The 16,175-nt window shown below is 36.8% G+C and overlaps 2 protein-coding genes and 1 long non-coding RNA gene across 7 annotated transcripts; 1 reads left to right on the top strand and 2 right to left on the bottom strand.

The window, feature by feature from the left end:
* Window positions 1–285: 285 nt before the first annotated feature.
* On the top strand, window positions 286–3,363 carry LOC113339258. 5 transcript variants are annotated; one of them, XR_003355013.1, is made up of 8 exons: window positions 286–622; window positions 837–907; window positions 999–1,062; window positions 1,163–1,261; window positions 1,873–1,971; window positions 2,107–2,294; window positions 3,034–3,132; window positions 3,232–3,363. It is a non-coding gene; the product is annotated as an uncharacterized LOC113339258 (long non-coding RNA). The 5 variants fall into 5 exon arrangements; XR_003355010.1 differs by adding an exon at window positions 1,657–1,731 and having other exon boundaries at window positions 837–1,062; XR_003355011.1 differs by having other exon boundaries at window positions 837–1,062; window positions 1,876–1,971.
* An 8,987-nt stretch (window positions 3,364–12,350) lies between these two features.
* On the bottom strand, window positions 12,351–12,872 carry LOC113339622. The gene has a single exon (XM_026584863.1). The coding sequence runs from the start codon at window positions 12,870–12,872 to the stop codon at window positions 12,351–12,353; it is 522 nt and encodes a 173-aa protein (XP_026440648.1).
* Window positions 12,873–12,935: 63 nt separating this feature from the next.
* LOC113339621 lies at window positions 12,936–13,379 on the bottom strand. The gene has a single exon (XM_026584862.1). The coding sequence runs from the start codon at window positions 13,377–13,379 to the stop codon at window positions 12,936–12,938; it is 444 nt and encodes a 147-aa protein (XP_026440647.1).
* Between the last annotated feature and the right edge of the window lie 2,796 nt (window positions 13,380–16,175).

Raw genomic sequence — 16,175 nt, 5'->3', positions numbered from 1 at the left:
AAGACACCACACCAATACACCATAGCTAAATATACGCGATCCAGCCTGATATATATCCAACCAATAGAAAATTAGATTTTTTAATCCTACGGCTATCTACTAAAACACAAAAGGTATAAGGATTGCCATCTTATTCAACGGTGGCAAAAGAATTTCAACCATAATTTTTATGTGGCGGGAAAACATTTTGGGGAAAATGATTTGGCGGGAATGCTGGCGCCTTTTTTTGGGTGAAATCTAAAATTTCAATGAATTTTTCTAGAATTCTCGACTAGAAATTTTTTCACAGCTCCTATCTCACCCTTTCTCTTTCATTCTCAGTATCAATTATTCTAAAAAAACATTGATCTCTCCCCTATCTCTAAGAAACTAAAACAAAAAGCAAAACTTGTTTCCAGAATTGAAACTCAGATCCCCCACATCTCTAGCTCACAGTTTAAAAGAAACTCTCATCCTTCTTTTTTTCTCTCAGAAATTCCAAATTGACCTTTTCCGGCCAAACCAAATCCAAATCAGTTAACCAAACATTTTCACCAAGGGAAAATCAAGGCTAAAAATAAACTTTAAAACCACGAGTTTATGTGGTGCGAGAAAGGGAATGAAGTGGCTGTTAACGTTTGAGGTTTGTTGTGATTTCTCTCTGTATTCTTCGAGAAAGTTGCAGTCGATGCTATATGTTGTTCAGATCTTAATTTTTTTTTTAAATCTTTGAGTCAATTATCTTTCCCTGTCATTTCCAGGGTTTTGTAAGTGTGGGATTCGTTTGATTTTGGGGTTTTGACCGATTTCATTTCTTTTGGGGGGTTTAATCAATTTGTTATTTCGATTTTGTGCAGTTAGTGTTGACAATTGATTGATTGAAAAAAAAATTCAAGAAAAATTGTTAAGGAAGCAAGCTGAACTCATGGTGATTGAAAGTTGTTCTTGTCATAATCTTGCAACATTTTCTCCAACAGATCTTTTTCTGATTGGCATTAATGGGCTTGCTTCTGTTATAGAAGCGAGTTTTTGATTTGCAGTACTGTTGAGAAAGGTGGTGATAGAGGTTTCCCTTACTCAAAGGTAAAATTGAGTTGCATCTTTGTTTTTCAAGTTTCTTATGATTCACATTAGTTTCTCAGAGTCTTTTGTTGATAAAGAAAAAATATTGATTTCTTAATAGGGTTTTCATTTTGTTGGAGTTGGGTATTGGTTTTGGTTTGTGTCGGGGATTTAGATGTTTGGGTATCATTTAGCACCTGAAATTAATCATCAGTTCGAGGTAATTTTCTTCTTGTCTTTCTTTTCCCCTTCATTTGAGTAATCTTAGTCATCATTTTGATATGTATTACCTGTTTGAGATATTGTCTCACTTGCCAATGTTATGGATTGCATTCTCAACAGTAGTTATAGTGGTGAAGAAGAGGGTGCTCTGGTTTGAACTATGAAATCTCTGTAACTAGAAGATTTTTTCTCCAAGCTAGTTCAAAAATGAGATAAGAGTCCAATATTAATTTGCCTTAGCTACGCTTCCTATTTCTTGGCTTTATCTCTTTTTACTCATTTATGAAAACCCTTTTTTGGAATGGTATTAGTTTTCCACAATTTTAATTTGTAGTGGGTTTATTATTTATGATTAAAGAGTGTGTTCATTGGGTGTTTTCTTGGGTGATTTAGGTTGGGTCGTATAGGCTTGATAATGATCTAATGCATCAGCAATTTGCTCTAGTTTACGTTTTGCCGACACGGATGGTAAAGACCATTTACTCTTGGCTTCTTAGGGTTATGTTAGTTTGGATTCGAGGCTTTTCTTTGTGAATTGTGTGTGTTTTCTTGGTATTTTACCTTCAGCAGCACTAATTGCAAACCCTCTTGAATCTGCATCCCCTTCAGCAGCACCAATTGCAGACCCTCTCATGTCATCAACACTAGAACCAGCACCAATTACCTGGCTTTGGGAGAAATGGAATGAAGTGGCCGTTGCTTCATGAGGTTTATTATACCTGTTGATCTTTGTGTTTGCCTACAATAGGGTGTTTTCTGAAGTCTGTTCTGTGTTGAATTTTTTCAATACATTTAGCTTGGACCCCAAAGGTAAAAACTGATTTCCACCACTTCATTTTGCAGGAGAAAAGAATTCAAGATGAAATTCAAGAGCTTAACCCGTTAATTGCAAATTCAGGAGGTTACAGTCATCCATAATACAATCGGCTTGGCGGAAGCATTCCAGGTTCATTTCAGAAGCTAATTTCCCAAACATATCGAGGAACGTCAGATAACAGATTTACTCCAAGAATTACTAACATCATCAATTGGTAAGACTTCACTCCAAGAATTACCAATTCATGAAAACATGTTAATAGGAAATTTACCTGTAAGTATGGGAGAGCTCACAAGTCTTGAACGTTTGCACTTAGAAAAAAACCGGGTAAAACTCCTTCAAAGTTTTGGAGATCTTATGAATCTTTTTGAAGCTGATCTCTCTAGAAACAGCTTGTCTGGTCCCAGTCCTACTCAACTAGTTAAGTTAACCTCAATGTTAGTACACCTAAAATGTGGTCAGGAAATACACCAATATCTTGGTTATTAAAAATGAACCAATTTTTCACTTATGTTTAGCTGTAACAGGGTTAACAACTTAACAGTGGCTTTAAGTCAATATATCCGTTTCTGGCAGGGGTAGGGGCACAGAGTTTTGTTTTTCTTCTTTCTTCTTCTTCTTTGAATGAAGAATTAGTCTTCGAACCACCATGTAAGAAAAGTGGAAATGGAGTAGACTGTTGTATATTTGCTGTATATTGCTTCTGGATAATGCGTAAACTGTCCCAAGCATGTTCAATTTGTGAATTGTCACCTGAGATGAACTTTAGTTGTTCTGTTGCAGTGATTTCTGAATTGTCATTCTTATGGGGGTGAACTTTAGTTTCCACGAGAAATATGCTTGTTCTTCTGACTATTACTGTATCTATTTGGTGTACCTTTCTGTGGATACATTCTCATTCTACTCCATAACTCTTATTGTGTATTTCCTATTTTCTTGTTGGAAACAAATAGGAGCATATGCCTTGTGTACTTGGATCACGCAGTTACTCCTGGTTGCCAGCAAAGGATTGAGTGCTCATTGATATCCCCAAATTTTATTTACAAACCCTGGTAGGTAACTCCTTCCAATTACTTCAATTTAAGCTTTGGTAAACTTTCTTTTGTGTTCCTATGCACTTTTTCTCATTGCTTCTTCGGTTTACTTTTCAGGTACATTGCGGATGAGTGAACTTCCGTTCGTCCTTCTGCAGTTTCTTCAAGCAACTACTTGAAATGTTTTCTCTGCAGTTGGCTCACAAGTTTTAATTTCATGACTTGTGCTTTAGCTAGATTTTATCCAATCAATCAAGGTTTTGGTTTAGTACAAGTGTCATCTGGTTGCTTCCGAAAGCAATTAAGCAGCCATATACTCCGTAGGATAATTATCATTGCATCCCCCTATCATGTTTAAAATATTTTGACTTTTTCTGCTAAAATTCATATATCTTATACATGTATAGGAACTCCTGAATACCATGATGCATTTACTAATTTCATAGATACAGTCAATGGGAAACTTGGAAATCCTGAAATCATATTTAGTTGTCCTTGTGGTGATAGTAAGAATCTCGCTGTGCGAATTCATGGGGAGCCGGCTAGCTGCTAGCATTTCTAATTATGTTCACCAAGAGAGAGCAACACCCAGTGTATATCAGGTGGATCTTTCATGTTGCAGATGATGCTCTTATTGATCAGGTTCATGAAATTAGACACGCTCGATGGGGATTCGCAAAGCTGGTGGAAGATACTGACAGCACTAGTTGATCTTCTTATCTATTTGAGTTTAAGTATTGATTTTAACTGTACATTTGTGATAGCAATTTGCACTACTTCTTCCATAATTTACAAGTTAAGGTCAGTGAAAAAGTGATCTAATATTGTTAAAAAGACTGCACAAAGCTTACAAATCGGAACATTATTGAGGATGGTTGATGACTTAGACTTAAACCCGCAATGCTGGAGTTCAAGTCGCCACATAATCTACTTGGTTTTGTGTTTAGAAACTAATGGAAACAGTAGTTGTGATTAAACTGTTGCCGGAGTACTTAAGAACTAGCAGTTCTAGTAGTTGTGTCTGCTTTGTTTCAAAAGCATTAGGCTACAAGCGTATGTTTTGTAGTTGGCCTACATTAGTTGGCCTACATTTGTTAATTTTTTTGGAAACTAACGAAAACTGGAGTTGCGATCAACATGTTGCCGAAGTATATAGGAACTACAAGTTTCCTTTGCCTAGTTATGGAAGCATTAGGTTACTAGCGTATATCATGTTGTTGGCATATGTTTGTTGCTAAAGAGTTTAGAAACTAATAAAAACAATAGTTGCGATCAATTTATTGCCAAAGTATATAAGAACTACTAGTTGCAGTTGACTAGTTCCGAAAGGCTTTGGAAACTAATTTTTTTGTGCAGTTGCCAGATTTTAGTGGCCTTTTCTCGGGTTTTTTGTAGTGCCAACTGAACCATTAAGACGGGAGCGAATCTTCTTTTCATCATCAGAGAGAGACTTACTCTTTTTCTTAAGAGCATCATGAGATTTCTTTAATTGATTATATTGTTCTTGAAGCTGATTCTTCTTCACAGTCAAATTTATTTTACTTTGAATGATTTTTTCATTCTGGGTATTTAATTCCTTAAGTGATGTCTCATGCTGTACTTCAAGTGAACGAAAAGCTCGCGCTTGATCTTCGTTTATTTTCTGAAGAATTGAATATTGGTGCGAAAACATTGCTTCTTTTCTTAAGAAAGAATGCTTCTCCCTAGAAAAGGTATGATTTTCTTCTGACAATGTTTCATACATTAGATCAGCATTACGTGACAATTTAGAAAAATGGGATATTTGACTATTTAATACTTCAATTTCTTGAATGAGATGGTTATTTTAATGGGTTAGATTATTAATCTGATCAAGTGAATATGAATGTTGATTGTTTAGTTGGTTTAAATGAGTGTGCAACTTCTCGTTATTCGCTTGAGTATCCTCAGCAAGATATTGAAAAGTGTATCTCTCCAAAACTCGCCTCTGATTTAAATCTTAATAAATGCATGAAGAAATTTAAGGAATGTTGGTAAGCGAAGAAATATATCATAAGTTACAATAAGCAAAGAAGAAAAAGTCACCTCTAAGTTCTTGGTTTCGGTTGCGAAGGTTTTCAGCCTCAAGATTTGCAACTTGAAGTTCTCCCCTTAATATCTGGACCTCTTGAAGTTCCACTTTCAACCTATTGACTTCATTCTCCAAGGAAGCATTTTGTTGCGAAAGTTCCAATTGAGAGCATCTAGATTCAAAACGCCCTTCGGCAAGAATCATTCGAAGATGAAAATCCTAAAGAAGAAAGAAGATAAGGATAAAAGGTTAAGATATTAAAGTTGAGCCAAAACATGAAAAAGAGGACTTACCAAGACATCTAGAGCAGTATGGAAGCTTGGATCAATTTGAGAATGAATCTCATCTCTTGTAGATATATCAGAAGGAAATTCGCACAGAAGTATACTTAAAGCAGAGCAAATGCGAAGTTTGCAAGGGTCATTAGTAGAGGATTGAGCAGAGTTGATGATGTCAGACAGAGTTTGGGAAGCAAAATTCACACTATCCAAAGCTTTTTTGCTAAGAGAAAGGGAATTTAATAACAGAGAAGAAGATGATGAAGAAGTGATGGATATAGGAGGAGAAGGAATAGTAAAATTTGTAGGGAAGGATACATTAGCATAATTTGGTTGAAGATCAGTATAGATGAATGAAGAAGAAGTCTGATTCGCACCCGATGAATTCGCAGAGGCAGTAATAGGGGTATCTTTCATCCCTTGATCAACAACAGTTTCCTTTTCACCAGGAAAAATTTCTTCAAAGGTGACAAAAATATTTGCATCAGAAGTTTGAATTGGAGTGATAGAGGCATTAGAATCAGAAGTTAGAATTGTTGCTAAAGGGGTGGCGTCTGCGACATCAAAGTCAAGAATAGAAAGATTTGACTTCATTACTGTAGGCTTGCGAGCTTTCTCAGCCTTTGGTTTCTTGACCCCACCCATCTCACAATCAGAAACCTGCGAAAACAAAGTAGATAAGAAATACAGGCAACAATATTGTTTAGTTAAAATTAGATATTTCTTACTTCTTTGTTGTGCGAAGTTTTCCTCTTATGAGATTCTTTATTTGTATCATCTGAAGAAGAATTAGGGTTTGGAACGGTTATCCTCAGGGCGCTTAAAGAGGAATTTTTCCTGGAATAGTATGGGAATTGGGTTAATTAAAAAGGTAACAGTTACAATCAAGAATCATGATTATCAGAAGAATAAAAGGATAAATCTTGAAAGAGGAAAACAAACTTTGCATTTTTATCCATGGCAACAGTAGCAGAAGAACGACAGCAGTAGAAGCAGAAGAACAGTAGCAGCATGAATGAAGCAAACAGAAGAAAGAGAAAATTTAGTGAAGAAGAAAAAAAAGTTTATTCTTCTTAAAAGAAGTCAATAAATAGGTGGAAGAGACGACCGGTTATAAACGGTTTGAGCCGGTAAAAAGAAGAAGGATCGACACGTGTGAATAAAAAAACTGGAATTCCAGAGGAATGTCAGCAAGGTAGAATACGAAAAGATAAACATATGCGATATTATAGGATGGAAATTTCTCACATCGCTCACTTCACAATGTAAGCGAAATGAGAAGAGGCAAAATGTAGGAGTGAAATATCGCACATATCAATAATTATGCGAAATAAGGATTATCTGATATAAGCGAGGACTATCGCACATGGCAAAGGTGAACTGACGTATTGGATGATGTCAGCAAAGTCACGAGTAAAGTGTGATGTTCTATGCGAAGTATAAGCTGTGCGAGAATGAGTGAGTGTAAATGAGCTAATGTGTCGCACAATGATTCCGAAAATAGTGGATCTCTTAGTTGTCATCCACTATGAGGAATCACTATATAAAGGAAAGAGGTCATCACGTAGGGGATCTTTTAGTGTGTGTTAGACAAGAAACTAGGAGAAAGAAAGTTTATTTGGAGAGCAAGTAAAGTCATTGTAAAGTCATTGTTATTCATTGTATCCAACTATAATCCTAAAAAATTAATAAAGAATTCATTATGATTACTTGAGTGATTGGTTATACTTTTTTTTCCCGCAATTATAGGCATGGTCCCTGCGCAAGGATAATACACCGATATGATTGGAACGATAAAGAGAAGAATAGTATGGGTCCCTGCACGTACACAAATCTTGGGAAAGTAAACGAGTCTTGAGTAGAATTATGTTAGTACCAGCCTACTACCAGGGAAGACGAGGTTGAAGTGCGTTTCGAGGTTTATCTATTTTACCGCATTTATTCACTTTGAACTGTAAGAGCGTGCATGATTTTCAGATTGCCTTCGGTTAATTCCGCCTCAACAAAAAATCAATTAGTTCGTGGACTTCGTTTGGTAAAAGAAGTAGTTTTCACTAAAAGTCAGAAAATAAGTAATTTTTACGGGAAATCTAAATATCACCTGACACCAGCACATGGCTGCCCGATGGTCCTTGCGCCCTTTCATGAAGCAGCAGAATAGCACCACAGCATTGTAGAAGTCATTTAAAGATTCTTCGAATCTTAGCCGTTATATGATAGAAACTAGGAACAAACAAAATCAGACCTCGTCTGATTATAACACGTGTTCGGTTGTGAATACAGAGTCTTTTACTTCTTTTTGTTTTGGATTTGTCGTTTACCGTGTGAGATTGCATCACGTGTCGTAGCATGTGGCCGTGATATCTTTAGTGATGCGTGTCAGATGAACGGCCTTTCCCGAGCTTAGTGACTAATCATGCGTGTCACGTGATAGGTCGCGATAGCCCGCATGGTCGAACAAGAATTGGAGGCTGATTACATAAATTCAAGAAGAACACCTGCCAAATTCATATTTGTTAGGCGAACTTCAACTTGACTAGATTTGTGCCCGTGCTATGCACCAGGTATATTTTTTCCTTTTAATTTGGTGTGTACGGGGCTTCGCCTAGTCCCGTGGCAGTGCAATTTTGATTTGGTGTGCGTTGGGATTCGTTCCTCCCCGTGGCGATGCATTTTTGATTTGGCTTCACCATGTCCCGTGGCGATGTATTTTTGTTTTGGTGTGGCGGGGCGAATACATTAAATAGGTGGAGAATATGTGCAGATTTTATTTATTTTTTCGTTTAACTTGGTGTGCGCGTATCTTCGCTCCTCCCAGTGGCAATGTTTTTGATTTGGCGTGTGCGGAGCTTCGTCCCGTCCTGTGACAATGCATTTTTGATCTGGTGTGCGCTGGGCTTCGTCCGCCCGTGGCGATGCATTTTTGATTAGGTATGCGCGGGGCTTCGCCCCGCCACGTGGCGATGTATTTTCGATTTGGCGTGGTGGGGAAAATACATTAAATAGGTGGAGAATATGTGCAAATTTTAATTATTTTTTTCTTTTAACTTGGTGTGCACTGTAGGGATGGTCATGGGACGGGTATGCCAATCCCAGTCACTGCGTCATTCGTAAAAAAATACTCATACCCGCCCTGTTACCCATATGAATTGGGGCGTGGCGGGTATGGAAAATACTTGTATGAGACGGGTTTCCCATGGGTTACCCGTAACATGATGTTAATACATAAATTTATTTATAATTAAAACTTAAATATGAATCAAACAAAAATAATAATGTAAGGGTTATAATCAAAACTTAAATATGAATCAAACAAAAATAATAACATAAGAATAATGCATTCTAAAATTTAAAATTCAGAATTTCATCTTAAAATGAACAAAAGAACCTTTAAATGACCTATTAGTTTTTCTACTTTTTCCTTTCTCCTTCTATCTTCGTTCATGTTAACCATTGCATTATCTGTATCATTTTCACTATTTTAACTTTTAGAGAATGTGTTTGATCACAACAAAGAAGCGAAAATGATGAATATACAAGCGAACGATCAAGAATATAATAAATGAAAGAAAGCTCGACTAAGTGGTAGAGATATAAAAATTAGATACAAATTCTTGCATAAAAGTCTAAATCCTTATAATATGAAAGCTACGGGGCGGGTATGGGATGGGGACATTGAATCCCCATCCCCGTAGCTTAGGTTTCGGGTATTACCCATACCCATTTGTGCGGGTAAAACTCTACCCAAACGGGCCGGATACCCACGGAGATGGGTTTGGGTGGGGCAAATGGCCATCCTTAGTGCACGGGGCTTTGCCCCGCCCCAATGCATTTTTGATTTGGTGTGCGCAAGGTCTCCAAGCCAAATACATTAAATAGGTACTCCCTCCGTTCCTTTTTAATAGGCCAGTTTTGTTTTTAGCGAAATTTAAGGAAATTAAGAGAACTAATCATTGAAAGTGGTCCTCATGACACTTGTCAATAAAAGAAGTGAAGTGAAATGGTCCCCATGACACTTGTTAGCAAAAGAAGTAAAGTGACGTGGTCCACATGACACTTGTCATCAAAATAAGTTAAGAGAAAAGTGGTCCCAAAAATTAAAATAACATTTGGCTTTCCCAATTAGGAAATCGGCCTATTTTTTGAAACTTTTATTTATAGAAACTGGCCTATTAAAAAAGAACGGAGGGAGTAGAATATATGTGCAGATTTTATTTTTTATTTTTATTTTTTTTGCAGAAAATATGTGGATTTTTCCCCTTTATGTATTAATTTGGAAAAAAGAGTCATAATATCTATTTATTTCTTTTATTTTTTATTTTTATCTATTTTTTATTTATGTGCAGATTTTATTTACTTTTTATTTTTATTTTTGCAGAAAATATGTGGATTCTTTCCCCTTTATATACTAATTTGGAAAAAAAAAATAGTCATAAGGCTAACCCCTATGGGCTAGATTGAACTGCTAGATTGGCCAAAAAGTGTTGCAAATCAAGAAAAAAGTGTGGGAAAAAGGTTAACACTACTTATGGATACTTCTCTCTCCTAGCATTTGCTCGCAATTTAACTAGCAGCGAGATTGAAACGCTGAATAATTCAGCGCTCAAAAAGTGGTCCAAACGCTGAACCGTTCAGCGTTATGCGAATATTCCAGGGTACAAATGCTGAACAATTCAACGCTCGCCACGACGTTGTTCCATTCAGCGTTAGCTGTCGACGCTGCACCATTCAGCGCTTGACTCTTTTTTCCCTCCAACGGCTATTTTTCCCAGAATTTCATTTTCTATATGTTTGCCAATTTTCAAATCCAATGGTTGTTTGTTTCAAAAAAGTACACTGAAATTGAAATCCTACATCTAAATAACTTAAATTATTACAAATATATCACTTTAATTTACGGGATAAGTGGCAATCCATGACGGGCCAAAATCTCGTTCTTCCATATTTTGCAAAAGGGTTTCTCTCATTCCTGTAATTCATCCAAGAGTTGTCGTAGGATCTTCATGTCCGATTCTCTTTGCTGCGTTTGTGCCAAGATTGAAGAGTTTTCATTGTTCTTCTTCAAATACTCTTCCTATGTTTCATACTTATCCACTCTTTGTGCTTGTGCGTTTTCAAGAAGTTCGATGAGTTTATCCATTTTTTTCATTTGATTTCTGCGATGCTTTAGCCTCACGAGCCCTTTTCTTTGCTTGATCTCTCCCTCCACTTCTAACATCATCTGTTTGTTCGAAATAGCGTCTTATCTTTGATATGTCCGAGGTTTCAGAATTATGAGTAGATGAAGTGCTACCAAACCTTGCCATATTTTCCAAATCTTCATCCATATTATCAACTTCATTTTCTTGAGTAGCTCGAGTCTCTTGAGTAGGTTGAGTGGAAGTACCGACTCCATCATCATTATTCACCACTGGGTTGTAATCGGGTTGATAAGTCTTCAGGATCTGGAAAACCGATTCGTGCTTCCAAAGTTTTTCAGTCTCTGCTTCATAATTCTCTTTTCCATGAAGATACTGGGAAAAAATGAAAGGAAAAATTTAGAGAAAGAAAGAAAGAGATCAAAATGGAAGAAAGAAAACATTAAAAAAAAATTGAGATACGTACATAATCCACCTCGGTCATCCCCGTAGGTCTATTTTGAAAGTAAGGCCTAACATGTGAAATATATCTTTTCACTTCGTCTCTCAATGTGTTGCACTTTGTTTGCAATGCCTTTTTATCTCTTTCGACACCGTCGAGACCTTTTCTTTTATTGCACTCTTCAATAATCTTCCTCAAAAAAACTGCACCTTTTTTATCTTTTCCATAAATCGGATCATTGCTTGCTATAACCCAACCATAAATTACTGCCTCTTCTTCTCTTATAGTAAAGTGTGCCATAATTTTGTATGGACAAAATTATGTGAAGAAGAAGAAGAAAATCAATGAAGAAGATAATCAATTGATTTTGGTGTGAGGGATGAAGGAGAAGTAGTCCTCTATTTATAGGGAAGCCTGAAAATATAGTTGTTGAGGTTTCAAACGGCTACTAAATCTGAGTCGTTGAAAATGCAATGATCATCTTGATCTGATGGCTAAGATTGCTTAACGCGGTTTGGTTCAGCGTCAGAGCGCGGAATGGTACATCACTGCATTTCCTGCCGTTGAGATGCAACAGTCACTTTTGATCTTGCGGCTGTTATGCAAAGCGTTGTTTGGTTCAGCGCTTCGGCAAACGGCTACATTTTCATCCCAAACTCAGATCACTTCGTATCTCTATATAAACTCAACACATGAACTCAAAATCCCCACCCCAAACTTGTGAAGTTTCACTCTCTTTTCTTTTCACCTAAATTCTCAATTCAAAAATCAAGCATGGTTGCATTCTCAATTGCTGAAGACAATGACTTGGTTAGAAGTTATTGCAAAGTTAACAACACTTAATTAATAACCAACTCTTTTTGGGAACAAGTTGTTGAAGAATTTATGAGAATCAATGGTAATGCTAATGAAAGATGCAAAAAACAACTACAATTCGGTTAGGAAACATCAAGCGTTATTGCAAGATTTTTGTCATTTCATTAAGGGCATCAAATGGTAATCGTGAGGATGCTATGACTTTATATGAAACAAAGCGTGGAATGCCGTTCATTCATAACACCACTTTGGAGATACTTGGTTATAAAGCATAAGCATGAAGAAGTATTATGAAGAAGTATGGGATATCACCAAAGAAGTATTATGAAGAAGTATGCATATGAAGTTCTAGTTAAATATGTAATGTAAATGTACTTAAGTATTATGAAGTTCTAGTTAAATATGAAGTTCTAGTTAAATTGTAAACGTACTTCAGTGATAAAAAGAGTATTATGGAGTTTACAAGAACTAATTAAAATTCCTACTAATTAAAATGTTTATCACTATGAAATTTACTCTCCATTCTCATAAAATGCACCATCTCCTTGAGGGTCATATTGGTCTTCATCGGTGTTCACGTCTGTTGTACCCTCATGAACTTCCGGCAAGGCATCCTCCATATGCATGTTTGGAAAATCACCATTCCTTAAACCTTCTCTGTGTCGGTTCCAAATGTGGGTAGTGAGTTCCAAGCGAAGTTGTCCCCAAATCGCAGGGTTGTACAATATATGAGGACCTAGCCTTACGTTTCCTTGAATTGGCGGTTGAGGTTCATCTCCCGTGACCCTACCCCAATCCGCATTGTGATATTCCATCTCAACATACATGTTGTGCATTATCAAGCATCCCCTCATAACTGCCTTCATGTCCGATATTTTATAATCACGACAAGGTTTCAATATAATACCAAAATTACCTTTTAGACCTCCAAATGCACGTTCTATGTCCTTCCTTTTAGCTTCTTGGTATTGATTGAAAAGAGATTCTCTATTGTTTGAGGCGGGTTTGTATGCTTGCACGATGCAACCATACATAGGATATGCACCATCTCCTGGGTAGTACCACTGGTCGTAATTCCTTCCATTGATTTGATAATGTCAAGGAGGTGCTACACCAAGAAGTTGTTTATCGAACAAACCTGAAGCATGAAAGACATTAAGATCATTGTTCTGCCCACCCAACCCAAAATAGGAATGCCAGATGCATCTTTCATATGTAGCTACCGCCTGCAAAACAACCGAGGGATATGGCTTATACCCGCTGTAGGATCCTGATTCATCCATTGGACATGCTCTCCATGCCCAGTGAAAACAATCGACACTACCAAGCATATCAGGAAATCCCCGAGCTTCATTTTCTGCTAAAATCCTTTCTGTATCTTGAGCGGTAGGTTGACGCATGTATCGACCATTACAAATCCAAATAATTGCATCCATAAACTTCATATCATAATAATAGATAGTGGTCGCTCCCATTTGTGTGTAAACATCTAAGGAATCCGGTGCAATGCCTTTGGAAAAATGTTTCATGACGGCAACCATTTTCATATATGGAGAATGACCAGGAATACCGCAAGCATCCGTTTTTTGGCGAAAATCATGGTCAAAATCACAAACTTGCTCTAAAATTCACAGAAAAAGTGGACGAGGCAAAGAAAACCGACCTTTGAACTTCTTTGGCCCATACATACAATTGAAGTTGAAGTATTGATGCATCATACGAGCATCCGCATCTACACGTTTTCTGTGCACCGTCTGACGGGTCTTGACTTCATTCGCTGCGGGTTGACGTATTCCCTGCCTCCTCTACGTCTCCAAAAATGTATCCGCTGCTACAACATTCGTCTCAATATCATCTTCATCATCCGGAAGGCCAAACAAAATTCTTCTCAAAGCTCCCTGCATAATGTACCTAACACAACAAAAACATAAAGCTTTATAACACCCCATAAAAAAATTTAAAACACTTAAAAGTATAACACTCCATAAACAACAAATAAATAAATTATAACACTCCATAAAAATAAATCATAACACTCCATAAAAATAAAAAAACGAAACACTACATAAAAATAAATACTACTTAAAAGTATAACACTCCATAAACAACAAATAAATAAATTATAACACTCCAGAAAAATAAATCATAACACTCCATAAAAATAAAAATAAACTAAACACTCCATAAAAATAAATACTACTTAAAAGTATAACACTCCATGAACAACAAATAAAAATAACTTAAAACACTCCATAAAAATAAATAGTACTTAGAGTTTAATTCAGGTCAAAGAAATTATAGGGTTGTTGGTTAAACTGAGTATCATAAACAATGTTAGGCTTGCTTTCCCCCAACAACGCATCTGTAAATTCATTTTCTCCTTGTTGATACCGTGCATTTCCTTGTTGTTGGTATTGTGATGTAGTACCCCCATCTTCGACCATAGGAGTGTAAAATTGTTGCACTGTAGCCTATTCATATGAACCAACTAATGTGAGGTCTTGTGATGTATTAGCTTCATTTGGATTGTTTGGAGGATGGGATTGGATAGATGGTACTGAAGAAGATGTAGATCTTCCAGATGAGGAACATGAAGTTGTAGACAATTTTTATGACTCGTCCCATGCGACTTGACGAGATCCAATCTGGAATGAACATTGTTTTTCCATAAACCTAATGCAATCATCCTACAAGTATATAAATTAGAGAATTTAGTCAAATATTCAAGAAACTTAAAATGAAAATGAGTACAAAATGTAAATGTACTTACCATTGTCAAATTCATCTCCCGAAAGTTATACGGACAAGGAGCCCTTGGAACTTGTATTTGACGTTCTACGCCGGCTTCCTTGGAAAATCGTAAACTGAAATCTATCTCTGGCAGTTGTGATGGGGGCTCATTCTGTGTGTAATAGGTATATGTCTGTGGCATCATGTCAGAAGGAGGGTGACTAGGTAACAAACGGCGAGGAACAACTGAGCTACCCACTGTTATCTCATCGACGTTCTGTGCATGGTATGAATCAGTGACATAAGCTCCAACACTCTTCTTCGTCCACCAAGTGTTATATTGATACAATTATAATACAATATCTCTGTCAACAATTACTTCCAAATTTGGAGGATTTGCCGGGACCACAATCTCACCTGTAATCTTCCTATGGAATCTCTCCGCCAAGTAACAACTAACTCTTGTGCGATTTTCAAAGTGAAAAAACATAACTCTCTTTTTGGATACATCTAGTGCATACTCATATTGGTGTCCCACAACATACTTACTTAAAAAGCGGGGGTCTAACAACACCACCCAATATTTAGCTTTGCAATCTGTATGGACTAACTCCGAAATACTTTGCTAGAGAATCAACTAGACAGTCAGACTCAATCTAGATAAAAGTATCTCAAGGAGTTAATATATCTCTCTTGATTTGATTTTTACTCAAGCTAAAAACAATAGCGAGTCTTTATCAAATACAAGGAATAACTTGGACGATACCAAAGACCAATGTCCAAGTGTTAATCAATGAAATCGACAACTACAAGGTCGGATCTCTAATCGATTAACCTTTAACGCACAACCTGTATTATTTCAATTATAAAGATAAACAATATAATGCGGAAAATGAAATAACACAGACACCAGAAATTTTGTTAACGAGGAAACCTCAAATGTAGAAAAACCCCGGGACCTAGTCCAGATTGAATACACACTGTATATTAAGCCGCTACAGAGACTAGCCTACTCCAAGCTAACTTCGGACTGGACTATAGTTGAACCCCAATCAGTCTCCCACTAATTCAAGGTACAGTTGTACTCCTACGTCTCTGATCCCAGAAGGATACTGCACACTTGATTCCCTTAACTGATCTCACCCACAACCAAGAGTTGCTGCAACCCAAAATCGCAGACTTGATAATAAACAAATCTGTCTCACACAGAAAATTCTATCAAAGTATAAATCTGTCTCCCACAGAAAAACCCTAGGTTTTTGTTCCGTCTTAAGATATGAAATCAAGGTGAATAGGAACCAATTGATAATCCGGTCTTATATTCCCGAAGAACAGCCTAGATTAATCAATCACCTCTCAACAGTCTTACTTGAATACACAAGAGGACGTCGAGGAATCACAAATAGTGAGACGAAGATGTTTGTGACTTCTTTATCTTGCCTATCGGAGAACTCTCACCATCTCAAGCCAATTAAATTTTGTACTCGTACGATAGAAGATGCAAGATCAGATCACACAACTATGATAAAAGTAGTATCGGTCTGGCTTCACAATCCCAATGAAGTCTTTACATCGTTAACCTGGTTTTAGAGAAGAAAACCAAAGGT

Source organism: Papaver somniferum, unplaced genomic scaffold, assembly GCF_003573695.1.
Source record: "Papaver somniferum cultivar HN1 unplaced genomic scaffold, ASM357369v1 unplaced-scaffold_21, whole genome shotgun sequence".
In the NCBI taxonomy this organism is placed as follows: Eukaryota; Viridiplantae; Streptophyta; class Magnoliopsida; order Ranunculales; family Papaveraceae; genus Papaver; species Papaver somniferum.
The sequence above is the reverse complement of the archived record's forward strand: the minus strand, read 5'-3'. Positions and strand labels throughout refer to the sequence as shown.